Below are 19,559 nucleotides of genomic sequence, written 5' to 3' on the forward strand. Positions count from 1 at the left end.
TCTTAGAACTGTTTTGATATTACTGGTAAGGCTTGTAAGTTTTCAAGGTATCTCCATTTTTTACAGTCACTGGGTATCCCCTAACAGAAAGAAACTCTGATTATTGTCGTCTAGATTTAAACCATATTTAATAAAATAAAGGTGTCTTCCATGTTGTTAGGAGGTTAGCAGATACATCACACAGTACCAGGGTGTCAGTTTTTCTCCAGTTAGAGTGTTTTTGGAATATTGATTCAAAGAATGTTGTGATCATTGTGGTTTTGCTCCACAGGAAACAGTGATGAGGGTGATGAGGGGGAGGCAGACGTGGAGGGAGAAGGTCAGAGTGGAAGCCCAGGAGCTCTCACTTCACCCAACCAGCCAGGGAAACCCAGCCACAAACCATTACGTCTCAGCCGTAAGAGGCATAGAGCCTTGGCCAATAAGCCTCAAGACTTCCAGGTATTGTCCAGTTTAGGGTGGAATTGTTATAATTAATCATATGAATGACTGCAGGTTGCACGAGTGCAAATGTACATTGATGGGGGGCAGCCAATAGATAGTGAATTACAACATTTATCATTCATATTAGAACATTTGCAAACTTGTAAACCTTCTTTTAGTTCTGCTGCATCAGGGCAAGCAATTTCACACATGGTTTTCTTTGGTAACATTTTGTTAGAAAAATTATGATACATACTTTTTCTCTGATTAGTATTAAAACTGTTTGCATTATAACAAAACAAAACACTGTTGCTGCTGTCGCCATCTGGTATCTGGGAGCCACTGTCTTGTCCTTGTCTGGAGCACGTGTGTGGTGAGGAAAGAACAGGTGCTCCTTGACTGAGATAACTGACGACATCAACTCTTTATTATGATTATAGTTTTATCACATTCTACGTTGTATTACAAAAGCTGTTGTAGTCAGTAACTTTCTGTACTTGTGCTTTGAGTACTGTAAACTGATTCTACTTGCAAGTAAACAAACTTTATTATAACTTTAGTGGTCCTGTCTATTCTTGATAATATAATTATTCTAACACATATTTTTGTTCCTGTAACAGGTCATATGTTATGTATTTGAGCAGGCTTGTGTCTGTACTGATTAAGTTGGTATTTGTCAACCCGAATGAATCAATGGTACCTTTTCAAAAAGGACCAAGATAAATTGTCTCACTGTTGCTTGCAATCTTCAGATTCGTATTCGGGTTATTGAGGGTCGACAGCTGCCTGGTAACAACATCAAGCCAGTGGTTAAGGTGAATGTATGCGGACAGACCCACAGGACCAGAATTAGAAGAGGAAATAACCCGTTTTTCGACGAGGTAATGTGTCCACAAAAAATACCACATTCTGTTGAAAGGAACTAGTGATCACTTACTTTCCCCTTTTTCTTGCTTGTCAACATCTACTTATCTTTTCTCTTTGCAAATTAATCCCCACCAGCTTTATTAACCCTCTATTTATTTATTTCTCTCTATATCGGCAGCGGTGATATGACAGTGGACCTCAAAGGCAGTGCTTTCGGCTTTCTCACGTATCTAACTCCTCTCATATGCATTTTCCTTTGTCTTAGTTTTTGCCAAAGCATAAGAATCTCAGTTTAATAAATTCTAAGTCATCTAATGTTTGTCACAATCACTGATAACAAAGTGTGTCTGTGTTGCTGATTGTAATACTCATTCATTTATGACTTGTTTCTGTCCCTCAGATGTTCTTCTACAACGTTAACATGCTCCCCTCAGAACTGTTTGACGAGAGCATTAGTCTTCGGGTGCGTCGATAACTCCTTTTAATGCAATTTTCTTTTTCAAAAATAAAAAAACTGTCCATTATGTGGTCTTAAAATCAGGAAAAGTCTTTCTGAAGCTGTAATTGCTGTTTTTTTGCCAGGTTTATGACTCCTTTTCGCTCAGATCTGACAGTCTAATGGGAGAGTTCAAGGTATGACAATTGAAGTGCTTTTACGTCCTTATCTCTGCTTGTTTCAAGTTTGACCTGTAGTGATTTATCACTCACTAGCAGGGACTCAAATTTTACGATAAGTAAAATGTTTTTTTTCTTTCTTGCTTACCCAGCTGGATGTTGGCTACATCTATGATGAATCAGGTCAGTATTTCCATGTAAAATGCATACTCTGAAAAATTAAGATTAGTTTGTATATTGTAGGTGTTTGAACGTGTTGGATATTGTCCAGGTCATGCCATAATGAGGAAGTGGCTCCTCCTGAGTGATCCTGATGACTCTACCTCGGGGGCCAGAGGTTACCTGAAAGTCAGCATAACTGTTGTGGGCACTGGAGAGGAGCCGCCTGTGCGTGTACCTTCTTTTTTTTACCATCAAGTTTCTTCCTACTAGACATAGAGTACAGATCAGAGTACAGAGTACAGAGACCATGACAAAGTCTCCTCTCCTCTCCTCTCCTCTCCTCTCCTCTCCTCTCCTCTCCTCTCCTCTCCTCTCCTCTCCTCTCCTCTCCTCTCCTCTCCTCTCCTCTCCTCTCCTTGCCTCTGTCCAGACTGAGAGGAGAGATATAAGTGAGGAGCAGGATGACATAGAGAGCAATCTTTTGGTGCCTGCTGGTGTCACAATGCGATGGGCCACACTCAGCCTCAAAGTCTACCGTGCTGAGGATATGCCACAGAGTAAGTGACCCATAAATCCCTGCCACAATTGTAGTTTAATGCCGTCAAATCACCTTGAAAAACTTCTATTTAGAACATACTTTACATTGCAGTGGATGATGCCTTTATTCAGACGGTAAAACAGGTCTTTGGAGGGGAGGGAGACAGGAAAAACTTGGTGGATCCATATGTAGAAGTCAACTTTGCTGGCAAGAAGGTATTTCATGTTATGTAAAAAGAATTATTTTTTTATTTGTTCTTACTGTGTGAATATTATTTATATCCAATGGAATTTTCATTTAGCTGCGCACCAAAACCATTGAAAAAAATGCAAACCCAGAGTGGAATCAACTCATCAATCTCCAAGTCAAGGTAAGAAGTCGGGCTTGATTCAAATTTCTGAAACACTTTAACCTTCAGCACCAATAAACACATGCCTCTGTTGCCTCTGTAGTTCCCATCCATGTGTGAACGCGTCAAGTTGACTATGTATGACTGGTAAGAGCTAAAGTTCATTCATACACAGCTGCATAAGTGACAATAATATCACAACCCATATTTGACGTGCCAGTTTACTCTTGGCAGGGATCGTCTATCCAAGGATGATGCCATAGGAACATTTTTTTTTAATCTCAGCAAAATGTCTTCCTCAGGTGGAGAGATTGAAGGTAATCATGTAATCTGTATTTTTGTAATATTTGTTGTCAGTGTTTTATAATTTGATATGGCAATGTGACATTTATTATGTATATTTTTTCCCTTACTGGAAACAGACTCAAGGGCTATACATATGAAATGGTCATCTGCATGTTTTAACATGTTGCTTTGTCGCTGATTGTTTAACCCTCAGCATCTATATGTGTATCTATTGTCATACACCATATTGCTTTATAAGCCTTAAAACTGTCCATGCAGGCTTTTTAAAGTGTCTGTATGTTACAGTGAGCACAGCAGCATCAGAGCTTGGTTTTCTCCCAGCTTTTGGGCCTTGCTATGTCAACCTGTACGGTAGCCCAAGAGAATTTACTGGCCTTCCCGACCCATACGAGGAACTCAACTTTGGAAAGGTAGGACTACCCAATCAGCACAGTACAAAGGGTTCAGTACTGTAGTAGTGACACAACATTTTGTTTTGTCGCAGGGTGAAGGGGTCGCCTACAGGGGGAGGGTCCTTGTTGAGCTGTCCACTCAGTTGGATGGAAAGGTTGATAAAAATGTGGATGACATCTCCAGTGATGACATACTGGTGGCACAGGTATACACTGTATCGTACTGGTCTTCATATGTTGAAGATATTTGTTGGGAAAAGGTTTGGCTATTGCCACAGAAGTTCTTCTTAACCAACAAAATTAAAGAGATCTCTTTCAAAATGCTTCACAGATTTTACCCATCTAACCATTATCTGCAGAAAATGAAAAAGGACATTGATATCAGCTGTTCTTTTTGTGGAGAACTAAATGAAACCCTTGTACATTTATTTTGGTCTTGCCAATATACCAAGAGACTTTGAAGCAGATTATCACATTTCATTGCTGTTCACATTTACCCTCAATTCACATTACTTTGGGAAAATGTATTGTTTGGATTCATTCAATATGATAGAAAGCTTTACTGTGAGTATTATGTGATAAATTTGATAATTATTTTAACCAAATTTTATTTACATAAATCAAAGTTTTTGAAAAAGAAGCCAAGCTTTTCTGAGCTGGCTGCCAATATTAAACAATAAATTTTTTCCATTTCTACCTGTACAAACAAAAAAGCTGTCAGATCATATGATCTTTGTAAGCTTTACAAAATATTTGTATGAATTTTTTCTTTTTTTTGCTTTGTTTTGTTTTTGTCTTCCTTAATAACCCCCTGGCTCGTTTAGAACATAGACTGTTAAGATGTACAGAAGACGTTCCTTTCTACTGTATGTCCACATTCTTCAATAAAGTTTATTTAAAAAAAAAAAAAAAAAAAAAAAAAAAAAAACAGGTATACACTGTGTGCTGTAACTCTGTCCTACTGTTATTACTGCTGTCTACTTATATTTGGCAGAAGGTTTTGAATCTGCAAGGTTTCATTATAGCTTAATTGCTTTTTTCCAATGTCATTGCAATGTAGAAAATACCAGTAGCTCACACACAGTGTTGAGCAAGTTTCTGACTGGGAAAAAATAAACCTGCCCTAAAGTCTAACTGCAACATCCTTTTTAATTGATTGCAGAAATACCAACGGAGGAGGAAGTACTCTCTGTGCGCTGTGTTCCACAGTGCGTGCATGCTCCAAGAGCCGGGCGAGCCAATCCAGTTTGAGGTCAGCATTGGTAATTACGGTAACAAGCTGGACTCCACCTGCAAGCCCCTGTCGTCCACCACCCAGTATAGCTTTGCTGTGTTTGATGGTATGAAAAGAAGAAAAAATGACTTTAAAATGTATTCCATTTTATATTCTAGGGTGTTTTTGTTCAGGAGCATGAAGGAGCGCCACATGCGTTACATAGTATTCCAACCTTGTTGAATATATTCTTTATTTAAAAAACAAATTTCAAATAAATAACAATTATCAATGGAGTATATATATCATTAGAACTTTGCTTTAACAGTGGACATTTGACAGTTTTTTATTTAAACTTTTAACCATGCTGTAAGTCTGTGTTTAAGGGCTCATGAAACCAAAGAGTTAAAGAACATCAACAACATGGACACCCAATGTTAGTGAGCGGTCAACTCCACAACTTGTGTTTAAAATGACTGGGTGTATTTATTTTGTATCCCACAGGTAATCACTACTATTACCTGCCCTGGGGTGACACCAAGCCTGTAGTGATTCTCACATCATACTGGGAAGACATCAGCCACCGTCTGGACTCTGTCAACATTCTCCTCTTCATCGCTGAGAGACTGGTGAGAATAAGTCACAGTGGCACATATTGTGCATGTCTACACAGGTTTTTACTGCTCAGTAATATACTTTAATCTCTCTTTATTATTATTTATTTTAGGAGTCCCATCTCACCTCCTTAAAAACAGCCATGTTAGCCAAGGAGTCTGAGGAACGTCTGAAAGAGATTTGGATCCAACTCATCAACCACATGCTTGAGGACCTGAACAGGTAAGACAGGACCAGACAAATCCTACACTGGATCTGTGGGTTTTATAAAGTAATGCAATAAGCAACATATCATTAGGAAATCTGTAGTGTGGTTATTGCTTTTAGGTCAAATACATTTGCAGGTGGTTGTTTGGGTTGAGTCATGTTCTTGTTTTACCTTGTTTTGTTCCCATCCCACATTATTCTCAATAACAAAGTTTTGACAGTTTCCAGCTTCCAGTGTTGGAGGGTCAGCCCAATGTGACTGAACTGGATCTCCAGTTGAAAAAGCTGCGTGATGCTGCTGTGGTCAGTATCAGAGAGATGGCCAATCGCGTGAGAGAGGAGGCCACAGATGTCAAGGCTACTGTTGGTGACATTGAGGACTGGTTGGACAGAATCCAGCAGCTGGCAGAGGAGGTCAGGGAAAATATGATGTTATGTTAGTAGCTCATAAAGATGTCAATGGGAATGTATCAAGTAACTGAAATGTTACGTTATGTTGTGTCTTCATCAGCCTCAGAACAGCATGCCAGATGTGATCATCTGGATGTTAAGAGGAGAGAAGCGGGTGGCTTATGCTCGAGTCCCAGCAAACGAGATTCTGTACTCCAACTTCAGCGAAGAGGCACATGGCAAACACTGTGGACGGACCCAGACCATTTTCATGCAGGTACAAAACTAGCCAACATAGAGCAACACCTTTATATATTTGTAATTATATATTTCACTGTAAACTGTAGAAAGAGTTCCTACTTTCATAATTTTTGTTTGTCAGTACCCCATGGACAAAAACAAAGGTTTGAAGGTCCCTGTTCAGCTGCGGATCGACATGTGGCTCGGTCTCTCTGCCAATGAGAAGAGGTTCAACAGCTTCTCAGAGGGAAACTTCAGCGTGTATGCTGAAATGGTACAGTAGCTACACAAAAAAATTCCTTTTTTTAACTACATATATATTTAATTTGATGCACGTTTTGTTATCTCTCACTTTCATTTCGCAGTATGAGAACCAGGCCCATGTTTTAGGGAAGTGGGGAACTACCGGTCTGGTTGGTCGACATAAATTCTCAGATGTGACTGGAAAGGTGAAACTGAAACGAGAGCGCTTTCTGCCACCACGGGGATGGGATTGGGAGCAAGACTGGTTTGTTGACCCTGAGCGAAGGTAAGTTTAAGAAACTCACTTTATCATGCAGAAGCACACACACACTCACACAGTCCTTTGTGTTTCAGTGCTTGTACAGTCTCAAGTACAATCAGTAGTCATAAATCAATGCTTGTACCAGCAACAATGTGAACACAATCACAGGAAATGAAAAGGAATTTCGGCGTCAGACAGTTTTTTGGGTTTAAGGAGGTCTCCCTCCCTCCCTTAGTGCCTTCTACTTCTTTGCTTACATTCTCCCATCAAGGCTCATGTAAACAATTTTAGCTCTCTGAAGCCCGTCTTCCTGAGCTGTTCCGCTCAGTTTATCATGGTCCTACATAGCTAATGTCTGAGTCACAATGCTTCTCATCAACCTCTGTGCTGTGGTGGTGTTTTCTACAGCCTATTGACAGAAGCAGATGCGGGCCACACAGAGTTCACAGATGAAGTGTTTCAGAATGAAACACGTTTCCCTGGTGGGGAGTGGAAGCCCGCTGCAGAACCCTACACAGACGTGGTACAACCTACTGCTCTCATACACACACATACACACATTTAAGTTTTGTGAAAAGGTAGGTGAAGAAAACAGGACAAAAGCCTGTCTATTCATGTTCATTTCCATCTTGTTTGTTCTGGTTTCATGGCCATGGACTGTTTTAAATCACTTTCATTCTAGACATTCCAGCAACAAAAGTCAAACAAATACAATTAGCAACTAGCTGGTGAACATAGAGAAGCATTTCGCATCTTAACAACCAGATATTTTCCTCAGGAGTTAGTATTAGAATATCAATAATTTTGTGTTTATTAATACCTATTCATCACATAAATGAATGACAGAGGGTCTGTGTTGTCTAGAATGGAGAAAAGGTTCAAAGCCCAGGAGAGTTTGAGTGTCCACCTGGATGGAGTTGGGAGGATGACTGGAGCTTTGACAGCAACAAGGCCGTAGATGAAAAAGGTAACCATGAATTCTAAGACTAAAATATGTGATCAAAATCTTGTTTTCATATTTGAAAAAACTGCAAGTCTAACTTGGTCTATGTTTATGCCTGTGTGTTTCCTTTGGCACTAGGTTGGGAATACGGAGTTACCATTCCTCCCGATGATAAGCCCAAATCCTGGGTTGCAACAGAGAAAATGTATCATGTCCATCGCAGGAAGAGACTCATAAGACCACGGAGGAAGAAATCTGATAAAATGGCTGTTACTGAAGTGAGGAATAGGTAGAGGTAGATAAAAAAAAGTAGATTTGAGAGATGTTATGCATTTTCTCATTCTTCTGCTACCCATGTCTCTTCCACAGAGGCGAGAACCAGGGGAAGGCTGGGAATACTCTTCCCTGATTGGCTGGAAGTTCCACAGGAAGGAGCGCTCCTCTGACACGTTCCGCCGCCGCCGCTGGAGAAGAAAGATGGTCCCGTCCGACTGCATCGGAGCCTCTGCCATCTTCAGACTGGAAGGGGCATTAGTGAGTCTTACTTAAGTCCCCTGAGAAACATGTGAAAAAAAAAATGTGTTGAATTCAATTCAATTCAATTCAATTTTATTAATAGTATCAAATCATAACAGAGTTATCTCGAGACACTTTACAGATAGAGTAGGTCTAGACCACACTCTATAATTTACAAAGCCCCAACAATTACAGTAATTCCCTCAAGAGCAAGCATTAGCAGTGGCTATTGCGACAGTGGCAAGGAAAAACTCCCTTTTAGGAAGAAACCTCGGCAGACCCAGACTCTTGGTCTGACGGGGCCGGTTGGGGGTGTGATGGCGATAATAGTCAATTATATGCTGTTATAGCATTAAAGATAGTGGAACAGTGACTTTGAAGGTAGTCGTTGTAGTTCATGTCACAGCAGGACGTTGCGGGATGAAACGTGGCGCTGCAGAGCATGGGTGGGTGCAGCAGACGCAGCAGGACGCGGCCGGGCGTTGAAGGGAATCGCAGAGCATATCTCTGCGAAGAAGAAACATAAGGACTCCGGGGAGTAAACTCCCCAGAGCTAGGTTAGTAACAAGCAGTTCTGGGACAGGATGCATACAAAAGGAAACAAATGAAAACATTGATAGCATAGCAGTGATAGTTAATTGAGTGTTTCCTAATGATATTACCAAGAGGAAGCATATATAAGGAGAATAAAATCGGTCCAAGCACTGAGACTTGTGGAACGCCATGTTTAACTTTCGCGTACTTAGAGGATTTATCATTAACATTAACAAATTGAGATCGATCAGAGAAATAAGACTTAAACCAGCTTAGTGCAATTCCTTTAATTCCGACTAAGTGTTCTAATCTCTGTAACAGGATTGTATGGTCAATAGTGTCAAAAGCAGCACTAAGATCTAATAAAACAAGTATGGAGACAAGTCCTCTGTCTGCAGCAGTTAGAACGTCGTTAGTAATTTTCACCAGTGCCGTCTCTGTGCTATGATGCTTTCTAAATCCTGATTGAAAGTCTTCAAATAAGCTGTTGCTATGGAGAAAATCACATAACTGATCAGCAACTACTTTCTCAAGGATCTTGGAGAGAAAGGGAAGGTTAGATATAGGTCTATAGTTTGCTAAGACCTCAGGATCGAGGGTGGGTTTTTTCAGAAGAGGTTTTATCACAGCTACTTTAAATGACTGCGGTACATGACCTGTTAATAAAGACATATTGATCATATCTAGTAGAGAGGTGTTAACCACGGGTAACGCTTCTTTGAGTAGCCTCGTTGGGATGGGGTCTAAGAGACAGGTAGATGGCTTTGCTGAAGATACCTTTACCATTACTTGTTGAAGGTCTATAGGATAAAAACAGTCTAAGTATATGTCAGGTCTAGTCGTTCTTTCTAGCAGTCCTGCGTTGAAAGCTGAACCATTAGAAGTTGAGGGCAAAAGGTGATGAATTTTATCTCTAATTGTTATAATTTTATCATTAAAGAAGCTCATGAAGTCATCACTACTCAGAGCTAGAGGAATAGATGGCTCAGTAGAGCTGTGACTATCTGTCAGCCTGGCTACAGTGCTGAAAAAAAACCTTGGGTTGTTCTTGTTTTTTTCTATTAATGATGAGTAATAGTCTGATCTGGCATGTTTGAGGGCCGTCCTATTGGTCTTTCCAGTCCAAACGAGACTCTTCCATTTTGGTGGAGCGCCATTTACTTTCAAGTTTTCGCGAGTTTTGCTTTAATTTACGAGTTTGGGAGTTATACCAAGGTGCTAGTTTCCTTTGCTTCATCTTCTTCTTCTTCTTCTAGTCCGTAGGCAGGCCGTAACACCATCTACACAATTGTCGATTTGAGAGGGACTAAAGTTTACATAAAGGTCCTCTGTTGTATTAAAACAAGGTAATGAGTTTAGTGCTTAAATTTAGCACTGTCAGATAGGCATGTAGTATAGTAGCTTTTATCTAATTTTGTATAATCGGGTATTAAGAATTCGAAATTAATTAAGAAGTGGTCTGATAATAAAGGATTTTGCGGGAATACTAATACATCTTCAATTTTGATACCATATGCCAGCACGAAGTCGAGGGTGTGGTTAAAACAGTGCGTGGCCTCATGCACACTCTGACTGAAGCCAATATAATCTAGTAGTGAGTTGAAAGCAGTAGTAAGGCTATTGCTGTCAACGTCCACATGGATATTAAAATCACCTACAATAAGTACTTTGTTTGATTTAAGGACTACACATGATAAAAACTCTGAGAATTCAGATAAAAATTCAGAATATGGACCTGGAGCTCGGTAGACAACAACGAATATAATTGGCTGTACTGATTTCCGTGTTGAATGTTGAAGATTAAGAACAAGGCTTTCAAAAGAGTTATAATTTAGTTTAGGTTTAGGATTAATTAACAGGCTTGAATCAAATATGGCTGCAACTCCCCCTCCTTGGCCTGAGCCTCTAGGAATTTGAGTATTAATATGACTGGGAGGAGTCGCTTCATTTAGACTAACATATTCTTCATGGCCCAGCCAGGTTTCAGTAAGACAGAATAGATCAATTTGATTATCAGATATCAATTCATTTATTAGTACTGTTTTAGAAGACAGAGATCTGATATTTAGTAATCCACATCTAATTTTCCTATCCTTTTCTATCATTGCAGTGGTAGTTTTAATTCCAATTAGGTTGTTAAGTATTGCCCCTCTCTTGGTTACCTTTGATTTAACTGATCTTAGTCGAGGAACAGACACCGTCTCATTTTCTTTTGGGACAGGCTGTGGCTGGCGTGAACTGGATGCTAAATTGACTATGTTTGCAGTCAACTTCTTATTACTTAGGGGCTTCACCACTTTGTATGGTCTGTTGTTCATTATAATTGGAATAGTACTAGTACTACATGTTACTGGAATAGCACTAGTACTACATGTTACTGGAATAATACTAGTACTACATGTTATCCTGCAGAAAACATTTTCAAATTCATCCACTTGTATAGTGCTATCAGGATCAATACCTGGGGGGCATGAATCTGTGATATTTTCAACAGAATGTCAATACTTGCCTTTCAGTGTGGTCGTTATGTTGTCAGATAGTGTTGTATTCTTACATTTCCCCTAACGTGGCAGTTGTCATGGCAACTACAGTTACTTTATACCATCTGAGTCATATCCCCTCATTATTCTCCTGCATGTGCCTGTTCCTGTCAGATGTTGGCAAATCACTCAGGAAGTTTATTTTAGTTCTGCAGTCTTTTTTTCAATGTTTCTAATATCTTCTTAAATGTTTGCTGTTAAGTGTTCTTTTCAGCACCTCATCCTGGGTTTTGTTAACAGGGGGTTGATGTTGATGAGAAGGCCAGTAAAACGGATGCAGCCAAACTATTTGGTGCCAACACACCCACTGTTTCCTGCCACTTTAGCCGTAAGTAGTTGGGTCAGATAAAGTTAATTCCTGGTCAATCATGCTGAGTGTTTCTTCAAACTTCCTGATGCAAGATAACATTGAATCAAGGACTCAGTACAATCTGTAAAATACAGTTAAACATGCTGATGCTATCTCTCTTCAGGGTCTTACCCTTACCATCTTAGAGTGTACCTGTATCAGGCGAGGAATCTCTGTGCCATGGACAAAGACAGCTTCTCAGGTAAAAATAAATAAACTTGTGACTCATAATAACCAGACAAAGTACAAGCCTGAGCAAGAGGAATAAATGAAATCTACTCAGGATGTACAATTTGGCAAAAGTAACATTTCCCATTTCCATCAAAATAATACTCCTGGTCCTCGTCAGATCCCTACGCCCATGTGTCATTCCTACATGTGAGTACAACCACAGAAGTCATAAGGTCCACCCTGAACCCCACATGGGATCAGACTCTCATCTTTGAGGACATTAAAATCTACGGAGATCCACAAACTATTGCCCGCAACCCTCCTGATGTGGTGTTGGAGCTGTGCGACAGTGATAAAGTAGTATGTTGAATATTTAATCTGCCAAATCAAATCACATAGGCACACAGACTTTTAAAAAATGCAAATGGGGTTCACGGCGGTGGATCAGGCTTTGATAAGTGTTTGTGTGCTGCTGTGTTTCATTTACAAGGGTAAAGATGAACCCATGGGTCGCTGTACATGCCCTCCAGTAGTGAAACTTAACCCCAGTGTGGCTGGCAGCCCGAAGCTGCTGTGGTTCCCGGTCACCAAAAAAGGTAGCAGTGCTGGGGAGATACTGCTGGCTGCCGAGCTCCTACTGAAGAACAAGGTAAAGAATACACCGATGAGAGGAAACATATTGTAACTTTAACTTTATTAAACTGTACTCAGGAGGTGATGCTGTACTTTGCCCTCCAGGGGAATGACGGAGATCTGCCCCTGTTGCCTCCTCGCCGGGGGGAGAAGCTCTACATGGTTCCCCAGGGAATCAGGCCTGTAGTGCAGCTCACTGCAATTGAGGTAAAAAATCATCCTGCTCCAGCCCAGCCAGCCCCTATAAATTAACTTCACACACATTACATGCGCAGACAAGATCAGCCCAACTCTAAGGCCGGTTACACACTGGACGCGTCACGTGAGCGCGTCAGCCCCGTGGCGTGTCCGTTTATATTTCGGCTCCCATGTTAACAGGTTAGAGCTTACACACTGCGTGCGTGAGACTTTGCTGTAATCATATCAGTATATATTTATGTTTAACATGGTATTTCATTTTATCAATGGGAAACATCCATGTGTCCAGACAAGATTAGCAGCAGCAGCGCCACGTCAAACACGTTTCTGGTGTGTAAAGACAGACAAAATCCACGCAGCTGACGCGCAACAGAAACGCCACGCTCACGCCACGCCTGCAGTGTGTAACCGGGCTAAGACTTCTGTTGTGGTTTTATGTACAGTAATTCCCTTTCTCCCTTTCATCTCCTGTTATCATGCTAGACCCTTAATCTGCCCAGACTAGTTTTCTAAATGTGTTAATGTGTTTATTTGATCCCAGGTCTTGACTTGGGGCTTAAGGAACATGAAGACCTACCAGTTGGCCACAGTTTCTTCCCCCAGTTTGATAGTGGAGTGTGGTGGTGTGATTGCTCAAACTGCTGTAGTCAAGAACTTCAAAAAGAACCCCAACTTCCCTGGATCTGTGATGCTGCTCAAAGTGGTACAACCCCTCAAACTTTCTATAAATATTGTTTTGTGTGTAGACTTTCCATATTTTCTAACAGGGCCGGTTCTATTGTTTTCTCACCTTAGCTTCTTCCCAAAGAGGAGATGTACACCCCTCCAATTGTGCTTAAGGTTATCGATCACCGGCCATTCGGTAGGAAACCTGTGGTGGGTCAGTGCACCATTGACTGCCTGGAGAAGTTCCGCTGTGATCCGTATAACATTAACAGAGAAGTCTGCATGTCTGCTAGAGGTATATACACACATGCATGGACTTAGGCAGATACATACACAGTCAGCTACATACAGTAAAAGCTTATTGTATCCTGTTTCCATTGACTTTGCAGTGGCAATGATGTCGGCTGCCCAGGGAGATGTTGTCATAGACATTGAGGAGAGACCAGCTGAGGTACAGTATATAATAATGCACTCACAAAAGGTGGGAGACAATATTTTCTATCTACTTCCATTTATTGATTCTTTGTTTGCTTCTCACTTTGCAGCTCCAACCAGAAACTGTAAGATTTTTCTCTTTTCATAGATACTGATAGATAGCATATCTAAAAATACTAAGTTTATCATTATTTTCTATATTGTAGGAGGATGAAGCAGTAGACTGGTGGAGTAAGTTCTATGCCTCTGTTGGAGAGCAGGAGAAGTGTGGGCCTTACCTGAAAAAGGGATACGACACATTACAGGTAAGAACATGTCGTCGCACATTGGGAAAAACACAATCATTGATTTAATCTTTCTTTGATTTGGTTTGTGTTGGTGCAGCAAGCTAGCTGTGACAGACAGGGTTGTGACCAGAAAGTCCTTGTTCTCGTTACTTTTGATGAGAATTTGCAGTCGTATTATATTCAAAACAGAAAGAAGATTTTTTTTCCTCACATGCTGAAGAGCAGATTCAGTTCTTTAAATGAAAAACAAGACAAATGTGGGAGTTTTGTGAAAACTTGCAAGTAAGGTATGAAGTATAGTTAGTTAGGTTGAAAGCTCACAATAATAAAACGTTTGATTTAGTTTTGTGTAGCAGATAATGCAGTAGATATACAATATATGTAGTCTCGCATTGCCAGACCTATCTCTGCAACGTAGTAGAGTAAGGTCTGGCTACACCACACCTAAATTCTGGGATAGGAGAAAAAAAAAGGCTCTGGGTTGTTTGCATTTCTTTAAACAAATCACAATCATCTTGGGCGACGCTAAGCTCTGGACGCAGCGATTGTGGCTCTGCAAAATGGTCTCAGGAAGGAACTTGTTTTGGTAGAACGTTTGCAATCAACAAAGAAAACGCTGCATACAATATTAAATGAAGTTAACTGTTCACACAATACAGTAACGTGAGCTGATTAAGTGAGCTGGATACATGGTTAAAGGTAATTTGCTCCTACCAGTGTATCCCTGTGTGTACTTTGTCAGATGGTTAATGCTGTAAACATATTCTTTGTAAATCTTTACAATCATTCCCTGAAAGAACCAAGTAGGCCTGCCTTGTTGCACGGTCCAAATTGTATTCAAAACTTGCCATTTTCAGCATGTAGCTTGCAAGCTCTAAGTTTGTTGTTGTTTCCTGTATCGAAGGGATTTTGAGAATGGCAACACAGAGAGAAACGGAAAGCAATTATCCTGAAAATGTACTTCTGTTGATTCACACTACAATAGATGTAATTTTTGTTCTTCTTTCTGTGTTGTGTCGTTGCGTTATGTGGTTTTCAGGTGTTTAACAGGGAACTAGAAGAGGTTGCGGAGTTCCAGGGACTCACTGATTTCTGCTGCACTTTCAAACTTCAGCGAGGGAAGACCGAAGATGAGGAAGATGATCCCACTGTGGTGGGAGAGTTCAAGGTAACAAAGCCAAATTTTGAAGAAGTATCCCTGTGACTCAGCATCCCATTATAACTGAACTATTGTAACATAAGAAAGCTGTTTTTGCTGTTGCACAGCCACTTTTTCTAGCCTTTGTCTGCCCTCTGGTGGTTAATTTATGAATTTCATAAACACAGTAGAGGGACAGTTTAGCCTGCAGATTGGTATGTCTGTGAAGGGATAGTTTGCTACAGTGTGATAATTAAAGGCAATAAATTTTTTTTGAAAAGATTGACCAAGTTTAGTGACCTACAAATATTAAGGAATAGGAATAAATTAATGATAAACTCTTTCATCGATTTAGTTTTTAGTTTTTACTATTTACAAAAATATGCTTTATGTTTAAAGTTTTGAATTGTGAAATGGTAAGTAAAAGACACTTTCCCACTTTGAGTGGATAATAAAGTTGCATTTTATTATATATATGTAGGCAATCAGTTACTTTATATTAAGACCCATGTACTTTCATTGGTTGACAGCTAATGAGTTTTTATTTTAGCAGCTTATTTTTCAGGATGAATGACAAACCACTGAGAATTAATTTATCATCTGCGATTCTACAATTTGTTGTTACCTTTATATGGAACATAGTTCCTCTTTGGATTTTATTATATTGTAGAAGAGATGTTATGTGACTAATGGTGCTGTCCTATTTGGTGATATTCAGGGCTCATTCAAGATTTACCCACTGCCCGATGATCCAGGGGTGCCAGCTCCACCCCGCCAGTTCAAAGAGCTTCCTGAGAGCAGACCTCAGGAGTGCCTGGTCAGAATTTATGTGGTTCGCTGTCTTGACCTTCAGCCTAAGGATACAAATGGCCTGGTGAGTATTAAATGAAGCTGCAACTGAACAACTACCCTGGTTTGGTAATAACAAATTGAATGACAACCACTCTCTAAATTTTATTTGGTGAAAAAGATGATTGAAGCTACTGAAGCTAAGATCTTTTTTTATGCATTTTCATTTTAGAGTGACCCATACATTAAGATTGTACTGGGAAGAAAAACACTGGATGACAGAGATAACTACAAACCAAAAACCCTTAATCCAGAGTTTGGGAGGTGAGACAGTAATGTGTTTATCTTTAGTAGAATTTGTTTGTTTTCTATTTCTTCAAAGATTATGGCCAATTTTAAGTGTGTTCACAGTAGGAACGTAAAGGAGCAACACATACATTACATTCATTTTTGTCCAGGATGTTTGAGATGTCTTGCTTCCTGCCTCAAGACAAGGACCTGAAGATTGCTGTGTATGACTATGACTTACTGAGCAGAGATGAAAAAGTGGGTGAGACAGTGATCGATTTGGAGAACAGACTCCTGTCTCGTTTCAGGTCCTGCTGTGGCCTTCCACAGACTTACTGTGTGTAAGTATGTACTCTTTAACAGTACAATATCTAATGTACAGTGCAGTTGAGACGTCCTACAAAGTAGGCCAGGGACTTCTTCTTTGATGTGTTTTAGTTTCTCAAAGCCAAACCTACAAAGCTACAACTTTATTGCAGCTCAGGGATCAATCAGTGGAGAGACCAGCTGAAGCCTTCTCAGATCCTCCAGAACGAGGCCAGAGTGAGAGGCGTCTCTCCTCCACGCATAGAGGGAGATGGCAGCTCACTGTCTTTCACAGGAAAACAATACAACCTGCAAGATTTTGGTACTGCCATTCTCAAATGCCTTATTATCATATTTTTGGTAGTGATATATGCTGCAGTTGTATCTTGTTCTCATTTTGGCTCTTTGATATTAACATAATCCTTTCATCCTTAAACTTTGTGATCTATCATGCCCTTTACAGAGGCAAACACTGTGATCCACCCGCACTTGGGCCCAGCCAGAGAGAGGCTGGCCTTGCATGTCCTCAGAACCCAGGGCTTGGTACCAGAGCATGTGGAGACCAGAACCCTGTCCAGCTCCCACCAACCCAACCTGTCTCAGGTTAAAGCAACAGCAGTAACACCACATTATTTTTGTTTTAGTAGAGTTACAGGTAGTAGAGATAAAGTATGAACATGGTGCTCTGCGAAATTAACATTTTAATGTCGTTGATAGCTTCTTCTTTTTTTAAAGAGTCATCCTTTTCTACAAATACAGGGGCACATTCAAATGTGGGTAGACATTTTCCCCAAGAGCCTTGGTTTGCCAGGGCCCCCATGTGATATCACTCCACGCAGGGCCAAGAAGTAAGAGACACTTGAGAAAATATTGTTTTATCATTGTGCATTTAAGGGTCAAATATAACGCTACATTTAAAACAGGTACGTCTTACGGGCCATCATTTGGAACACAACTGATGTCACTCTGGACGAAACAAGCATCACTGGAGAAAACATGAGTGACATCTACGTTAAAGGGTACATTACTTGTCCTGTCTCTTACCTTAACCCTTTAGTGATACTTACATATAGCAAGGTACTTAGCATAGGTACTTATATTACACATAGCTAACCTGAATTTAACATTCTAGATGGATGCCAGGTATGGAGGACAACAAGCAGAAGACAGATGTCCACTACAGATCCCTGGATGGTGATGGAAATTTCAACTGGAGGTTCATCTTTGGGTTTGACTACCTGCCTGCAGAACAGCTGTGTGTTGTCTCGAGGAAAGTGAGTGAGATCATGGAGCAGGAACACAGCATCAGCAGCAGTGATTTTTGTTCATAACCATATCCTTTTTTGTTGTTGTGCTGTTATGATGACAGGTAATGATCTAAAGTGTGTGTCTTTCTACAGGAACACTTTTGGAATCTGGACGAAACGGAATTTAGGATTCCTCCTAAATTGATCATCCAGATTTGGGACAATGACAAATTCTCCATGGATGACTACTTAGGTGAAACAGCAGTGATATTAACTCCATTTTATGCCATGACCACACAAAGGGAAGGTTTTGAAAGATAGATATCTGCTAGAGAGGACTGCTGCAATAAAAGACAAATGCTTATTTTCTATCTATATCTCTGTTACAGGTTCAATTGAGCTGGACTTACTCAATCTGATCTCTCCTGCTAAGAGCCCAGAAAAGTGCAGCCTGAAGATGTTGCCCGGGATGGCGGGCTCAGTCCCCTCCAAAAGACCACCGCCTAACTCACTATTCTCCCAGAAGTCTGTAAGAGGCTGGTGGCCATGCGCGATCGAGCAGGATGGGAAACATGTGCTTGGTGTATGTTTATGTCCACAGCACAGTCCTGAGTTACGTTTTTTTTTTCTTTCTGGTTACTGTTTAATACTGTGTTTCAAACTCCACAGGGGAAAGTAGAGATGACACTGGAAATAGTGGAGGAGAAGGAGTTGGAGGAAAGACCTGCTGGGAAAGGCAGAGACGAGCCAAACATGAATCCCAAACTGGACCCACCCAAGTAATAAATCGGAGTACTTAAAACAATAACAATGTATCAAATATATGATTTTGTATCTCTATGAATTGCTTCACGTGAATTATGTGAATGTTGCTGTCTTTCTCTATTCCACAGCCGCCCTGACACTTCATTCTTCTGGTTTGTAAACCCTTGCAAGACCATGAAGTTCATTGTTTGGCGCAGATTCAAATGGATTTTCATTGCAGCGATTTTTCTTCTGCTGGTTATCTTGTTCCTCGGGATCATGTTCTACTCCTTACCGGTAAGAATACTTAGTTTACTAATAATTTATTGATTTTATTATTTCTGAAGCTGCCATTTATGTTTTGTATTCATCCCACATTGTTTTTCCACAGTATTTTGTAATCTGTGTGAATTTTAATCCTGTCTATTCTATACAGAACTACATCTCAATGAAGATTGTGAAGCCTTTTTCCTAAAGAGCATTGCAGAGAAGCTGTCTGCGTTCCTGCTGCCAAATCTACAGTCCCCTTCACTGTTACCATCCCTCAGAAATATGCAATAACATCCTCTGCTGATGTCATAGCAGACTGATATTCAGCATTCTCCTCTCACATAATCACACCAGTCTGCTTTTATTTTTTGCACTCCCAGTATTGCGTACAGTATATTTCCTGTGTTGCAAATAATCACTCTTTAAATTTAGACAATGAAATCAAGAATGTCAAGAATTATATATTTTAATAAACTTTGTTTTAAACAAATTTGTAATTTTTGTTACATTTTGCACACATTTGAAATCAGAAACTATCTACCTGTATTACCAATATAAAAACTAAGTACATCTTCTGTCCATTTTATGTTAACATGTGAAGTACATCAACATGGTGGTTACCTAGATCTATTTAGACTTATTTTGAAAAAATTCACTTAATAAAAAACAAAACTTATGTCAGT

At 40.1% G+C, this 19,559-nt stretch overlaps 1 protein-coding gene across 1 annotated transcript in view; it reads left to right on the forward strand.

Annotated features, from left to right (window-relative positions):
• Positions 1-19,373, forward strand: part of myofl (myoferlin like) — a 23,953-nt gene extending 4,580 nt beyond the window's left edge. Inside the window, exons 6-53 of the mRNA XM_028604352.1 lie at positions 272-441; positions 1,176-1,304; positions 1,691-1,753; positions 1,873-1,923; positions 2,058-2,088; positions 2,177-2,292; positions 2,498-2,624; positions 2,717-2,820; positions 2,907-2,975; positions 3,058-3,101; positions 3,189-3,271; positions 3,546-3,670; positions 3,745-3,858; positions 4,815-4,992; positions 5,370-5,494; positions 5,593-5,702; positions 5,909-6,101; positions 6,199-6,354; positions 6,460-6,591; positions 6,683-6,846; positions 7,231-7,345; positions 7,687-7,789; positions 7,904-8,043; positions 8,135-8,299; positions 11,596-11,683; positions 11,829-11,906; positions 12,054-12,235; positions 12,366-12,524; positions 12,614-12,715; positions 13,248-13,409; positions 13,502-13,667; positions 13,762-13,823; positions 13,918-13,932; positions 14,014-14,112; positions 15,134-15,262; positions 15,951-16,106; positions 16,254-16,345; positions 16,480-16,650; positions 16,789-16,937; positions 17,079-17,218; positions 17,375-17,463; positions 17,539-17,634; positions 17,748-17,889; positions 18,016-18,115; positions 18,252-18,445; positions 18,532-18,641; positions 18,756-18,903; positions 19,043-19,373. Coding sequence (XP_028460153.1) covers positions 272-441; positions 1,176-1,304; positions 1,691-1,753; positions 1,873-1,923; positions 2,058-2,088; positions 2,177-2,292; positions 2,498-2,624; positions 2,717-2,820; positions 2,907-2,975; positions 3,058-3,101; positions 3,189-3,271; positions 3,546-3,670; positions 3,745-3,858; positions 4,815-4,992; positions 5,370-5,494; positions 5,593-5,702; positions 5,909-6,101; positions 6,199-6,354; positions 6,460-6,591; positions 6,683-6,846; positions 7,231-7,345; positions 7,687-7,789; positions 7,904-8,043; positions 8,135-8,299; positions 11,596-11,683; positions 11,829-11,906; positions 12,054-12,235; positions 12,366-12,524; positions 12,614-12,715; positions 13,248-13,409; positions 13,502-13,667; positions 13,762-13,823; positions 13,918-13,932; positions 14,014-14,112; positions 15,134-15,262; positions 15,951-16,106; positions 16,254-16,345; positions 16,480-16,650; positions 16,789-16,937; positions 17,079-17,218; positions 17,375-17,463; positions 17,539-17,634; positions 17,748-17,889; positions 18,016-18,115; positions 18,252-18,445; positions 18,532-18,641; positions 18,756-18,903; positions 19,043-19,081 — 5,675 coding nt within the window. The 3' untranslated portion in view covers positions 19,082-19,373. The remainder of the gene's footprint in view (positions 1-271; positions 442-1,175; positions 1,305-1,690; positions 1,754-1,872; positions 1,924-2,057; positions 2,089-2,176; positions 2,293-2,497; positions 2,625-2,716; positions 2,821-2,906; positions 2,976-3,057; positions 3,102-3,188; positions 3,272-3,545; positions 3,671-3,744; positions 3,859-4,814; positions 4,993-5,369; positions 5,495-5,592; positions 5,703-5,908; positions 6,102-6,198; positions 6,355-6,459; positions 6,592-6,682; positions 6,847-7,230; positions 7,346-7,686; positions 7,790-7,903; positions 8,044-8,134; positions 8,300-11,595; positions 11,684-11,828; positions 11,907-12,053; positions 12,236-12,365; positions 12,525-12,613; positions 12,716-13,247; positions 13,410-13,501; positions 13,668-13,761; positions 13,824-13,917; positions 13,933-14,013; positions 14,113-15,133; positions 15,263-15,950; positions 16,107-16,253; positions 16,346-16,479; positions 16,651-16,788; positions 16,938-17,078; positions 17,219-17,374; positions 17,464-17,538; positions 17,635-17,747; positions 17,890-18,015; positions 18,116-18,251; positions 18,446-18,531; positions 18,642-18,755; positions 18,904-19,042) is intronic.
• Positions 19,374-19,559: the final 186 nt, after the last annotated feature.

This window comes from Perca flavescens, chromosome 17 (assembly GCF_004354835.1).
Source record: "Perca flavescens isolate YP-PL-M2 chromosome 17, PFLA_1.0, whole genome shotgun sequence".
NCBI lineage: Eukaryota > Metazoa > Chordata > Actinopteri > Perciformes > Percidae > Perca > Perca flavescens.